The sequence below is a fragment of the Aplysia californica genome, unplaced genomic scaffold (genome assembly GCF_000002075.1).
Source record: "Aplysia californica isolate F4 #8 unplaced genomic scaffold, AplCal3.0 scaffold00153, whole genome shotgun sequence".
Lineage (NCBI taxonomy): Eukaryota > Metazoa > Mollusca > Gastropoda > Aplysiida > Aplysiidae > Aplysia > Aplysia californica.
The window spans coordinates 953,444-958,726 of record NW_004797423.1 but is presented as its reverse complement, the minus strand read 5'-3'; the positions used below and the strand labels follow the sequence as shown (position 1 = coordinate 958,726).

General features: G+C 42.5%; 1 protein-coding gene across 1 annotated transcript; it reads left to right on the top strand.

Annotated features, from left to right (window-relative positions):
* Nucleotides 1–933: 933 nt before the first annotated feature.
* LOC101858708 lies at nt 934–2,085 on the top strand. Its single transcript, XM_005097405.1, has one exon. It carries the CDS (start codon nt 934–936, stop codon nt 2,083–2,085), a length of 1,152 nt encoding a protein of 383 aa, XP_005097462.1.
* Nucleotides 2,086–5,283: the final 3,198 nt, after the last annotated feature.

Here is a 5,283-nt window from a genome sequence, read left to right as displayed (position 1 = left end):
GATAGAGTAGGAGCAAGAGGAAGGGAGGAGGGGCTTTAGAAAAGCAAAATGAGGTGGGTTTTTGTCTTGTTCACTACAAGCTTTTGCTCGTTGGGGACATTTTTTGCTTTAGAAGATGTGTAGATTTCGGCTGTAGGCTATATATGTCTCTTTCGTGGATTTTTGGCAATATTTATAATTTGTGTAAATGGATCTTTCGCAATATGTTCAAGCTTTTATTGCACTTGGCTATCCCTCTGTATAGATAGGACAACAGACAGACAGACAGATAGATAGATAGATAGATAGACAGACAGACAGACAGACAGACAGACAGACAGACAGACAGACAGACAGACAGACAGACAGACAGACAGACAGACAGACAGACAGACAGACAGATAGATAGATAGATAGATAGATAGATAGATAGATAGATAGATAGATAGATACATACATACATACATACATACATACATACATACATACATACATACATACATACATACATACATACATACATACATACATACATACATACATACATACATACATACATACATACATACATACATACATACATACATATCGATAGATAGCGTACAACTGAGGCCTGAGAGTATGTCAAGCATTTTATTCAGGGTTTTGAGTTTGTTTTTTGGTTTTTGTTTTGTTGTGTTGTTGTTGTTGGGGTTTTTTGTTAGTTCGTATATAGGCCTATGGGGTTACTCTGTATTACTGTTAATAGTATCATTTACCTTGTACCTCCTCTATTCAGGTGATCAAAATCCATTGCCAGGTTAGCTTTTGCATTCAGGAAAGGGTTACCATGGAGGAACTGTCTTTCAACGTGAGCTCACAACTTGCGACGGAGTAAGACGAAAGTGGAGAGCAAAACGATTGAAGGGGGGTTCCTTTTAACATTGACACTATACGCCAGTGCATCATAAGAAGATGTCGGAAACAGCCCTGGCAATGACACAAGCTACAGAGCACACACAGAGTATTTACAAAGGGGTCAACGACACGAGCCCGATAAAGGAGAAGAACGCAGAGTTGTTGAGCGACGATGTGGCCCATCTAGTGATGCAGGTTCTCATGTTTTATGCCACGCCCACCATCTCTGTCCTCGGCATCACGGGCAACGTCTTCAGCATGATCATCCTCCTGAAACACGGACTCCACAAGTGCTCCAACATCCTCCTCTTCTGTCTCGCCGTGAGCGACACCACCTTCCTCGTGGCTTTCAACAATGTGCCCAAAATTCTGAACGAAGTGACTGGAGTCCCGATGGCCTGGGCCTACAGCAGACAAGCGGCTCATGCTTCCTATGTGTTTTACACCTTTTTCCACATTGTGGACTATGCAGTGGGGTCGAGTTCTTTGGCTATCCCGATGCTGATAACGATGGAAAGGCTTGTGGCTGTGTACTTTCCGATGAAGTTCTCGGTGATTGTTACTCCTTTCCGGACTTGGAGTGCGGTGGCGATTGTGTACGCCTACTGGCTTGTGGTGTACATTTATTCTTCGTTTTGGTTTGAGTTCCAATATAAATACGACTTGAAACTGAACATCTCCATGGGAATAATAGGACTGTCAGACCGTTATTATGAAGAAGTAGAAGTAAGCAAAGCGTTAGACGAAGTAATCAGGTACCTTACTCTGAAAATCCCACCGTGTTTTACCCTCGTTGGGTGTATTCTTATCTCTGTGAAAATCAAACTAGCGTCTGTCAAACGACAAAAAATGACGTCAGCTGGAGCAGCGAAGGACGCCAAGTCGAACCGCACGAGCAAGATGCTCCTAGCTGTGTGTACTATGTACACAGTCACCTGCGGAATCCTCACCCTGCCCACCTATCTACCTCAGTACGGCTACTACACCATGACAGGCGACGCCCCCAACAACGTTGGCAAAATCGGCTACCAGGTCGTCAACATGGTCCTCTGCATAAACGGTTCCTGTAATTTCATCGTGTATGTTGGCATGAACAAGAATTTCAGGGACACCTGGAAGTCATTGTTCACGCGTTGCCGTTTCAAGAGGAAACCCGCTCCGCATTCTCAAAAGGGACAAGCCCAAAAACGTTTTGAGTTTAAGAATTGATCCCCACTCCTGTATGTGTGGGATGATGGAAACCTAACAGACAGTGAAAATTTCTTTTTTGAGATGTCGTCAAAGATAGGCCTAGACACTATACGTTAATTTCTTTACCGATCAAGATTTTATGGAATATATAAAGATAGGCAATTTCTATATCTGTTTTGTTTTCAAGAAAATGCATTTTATATCCGTGAATTTAAAAAAATATATACGTATAAGTTAGCTTAATGTTTAACTAAACAGTCATAGAGGCAGATGGCCGCGGTTCAAATTGCTAACGAGGTGCTCTGAACTTGGCTTGTTTTGAAGAGTTTTTAAGGCTCTCCACCATTTAGCTCGGTCCTTTCGGAGAAGAACGTTAAATTCTGAGGTCCCGCCTCTTAAATAACCTAACAATGTTGAAAGGGACGTTAAAACAATACAGTTTCGTACATTTGACACAATTATACGTCATTTCGCAAGCAGGTCCCGCCAGACCTCTGTTAAGAGATGGCACACCAATAGGAAACGGAAGAAGACATTCCTACTCCCAGGAAGTTGGGGTATACAGAGTGGCGCCACTCCAGATCTAGATCATTTAGGAGGCGGGCTGCATTGGACCGGTCTCTCAAGATCAGCCAGTGCTGAGAGGGACACAGCTTGCCCCAGAAGACGGAAGGGGATACTCGAAAAAAGCAAAAGAAACCCCCCACATGGGAATCGAATTCATCTCTTGTAGGTGCGACGATGAACCGCTTAACCTCTACACCTCAGTTGGCTAGTTCTTTTCTATGCGTCACCATCTATCACTATACAGTCACTTTGCTTTTCACAACACTATTTGACTCTCACTAAACTAATGGGCTTCTAAATTCCCTTTTATTCAAATTCAGATTATTAGACGATTCTCTGCTCACAACTTACATAGAATCTGTCACAGTGTGGTATACGGAAAGCTATTTATTTATCCTTTGTACGCAACCAAAATTTGCCCTCCAATTTTCAGCACACAACTTCCCTATATCTCCTCTCCTGTTTGACGTTCATTCACTTACATAAATCAAACACCAACCCGAGTAGAAATCAATGTTCCATGCAATAAACACACAGTTAGATCATTATAAATAACAATGGGTGGCTGCGGTTTTGAAGATAATATTATTTAACTAATATATAATTCCTTTCGCTTTTTCTTAGCAGACGTTATCTCGTGTCCTCCAGGTTGAAGACCCAAAAGACACGAATTTAAACAGGTCAAGGCGCCAACATTTTATTTAACGTTAATTTTATTTTTTAAAGTGCACTCTTCTTTTTGCGGGTGGTTGGAGGGCGCCACTGGTAGCTCCAATTTGCTTTCCCTTTTTGTCCTCTCGCTCCCTTATCCTGGGTTGTTGTTGTTGATGTTGTTGATGTTGTTGGTGTTGTTGTTGTTGTTGTTGTTGTTGTTGTTGTTGTTGTTGTTGTTATCGATCCAGCAACAGCTGGGCTCTCACCCTTCTGTCCAATGCCATGTAGTGATAAGTGCAGGTTTGTTGCAGTTGCTGTAATGTTCTGTAGAGTGTGTTGTCAATGTTAGGTCTCAGGGGGAGAAGTGTAGCTCTGATGTCAATTTGGGCTGTACAGTGGAACAGGTGATGTTCCACTGTCTCATATGCATAGTCACACAAAGGACACATTGGAGGAAGTTCTGGTTTTATTCTATTCAAGTTAAATTTGAGCTGTATATGTTCTGTTCGTAGGCGGAAGAACCCTGGGATCGAATGTAGGCTTTCTTAGGTATGATGAGAAAGCCTATATCATTGAATTTCTCTGAGTTAGACACTTAACCATATTATTTGATACTTTTGCAAATTCTGTTATAATTCGTAAATCGATACCAATAAACGTTTTGTCTCCTTGAATTAAAAATGTGTTACGTTTTGTTATGGAAATACAGCATTTTACAACCTTACAGTATATTGAGGAAAATTTCAGGCACCTCTAGATCTATACAACTCTTTATATAATATTGCGTAGGTTTTTCATGCTCTGTGAGACAGCAAGAGTGGGGTTACCACAGAGCTCTGCTTTCCACAGCCATGCTGCTGCTGCTGCTGCTGCTGCTGCTGCTGCTACTGTAACTGATGGTGTTGTTACTGTTGCTGTTTTTGTTTGTTGCTGTTTTTCTTGATGTTCCTGCTGTTATTGATGTTAATGTCATTGTTGTTTCTGTTTTTGCAGCTGATGATGATGATGATGATGATGATGATGATGATGATGATGATGATGATGATGATGATGATGATGATGACGACGATGATGATGATGATGATGATGATGAAGCCGTTGTTACTGAAAGATGATAGCAGGTGATTTGAGTGCAGGACATTTTGCCCCCCCCCCCCCCCCCACCCCTCGTGTTAGAAAATATTACAGCATTGTCCAGGACGCTCACCTGTCTAAGACAGCCATACTTCTTTCCTCGCCAAAAAGCGATTGTCTCGTACAGTTTGGACTGTATTACAACAGGTTCCCTTCTCACCTCCTTTGCCCCCTCTCTGGGCTCCTGACTCTTTCTGCAGGCTTTCTACTGCTACTCCTTGGCTCTTTCTTACTGCTGTCTTTCCGCCACACCCCTGATCTTCTGATAGGAAAAATCTACACCTAGCTTTCTCGGACAAGGGCGAAAAATCTCTTAAGTTCCGTGTACAAGTTGCGCAGGTTAAAGATCCCTTGGTGGTCTAAAATCGATTAGAGTAGGCTTCGGCCGCCACCCGGGCAAAATTCAAAATTTCCTACCAACTGAAAATATTAGTTGTGTCTCGCGCTCATATGACTTTATGCAGTTGCGAGCGCCGTAAAACACTTAGATCTACAAAAAAACAACAACAAAAAAAAGAACCCACAAAAAACACGTTCGCAGCAACCAGTGAGTGACACGCGGAAAAGAAAGCCATTACCGTCATAACTACCCTGCAGTTTGTGAAACAGACCCCTCTGACAGAGTCCCGTTCCACAAGCAGACACCTCACGTGACACGAGACAAACACGGAGGGATGGAGTTGATCTTACCGACAAACGAAAGCGGCGTAAATGTCACCCCAACGGCACTCAGCAGATCACGTGATCTTTGAGTGTTTACGCTATCCAAACTTGCACTCACAGTTCGTCTAGATGCGAGATTTGAGAAAGATGTTGATGCTTTGGGAAATAATGACAAGTAACTAGGTACTGTTATGACGG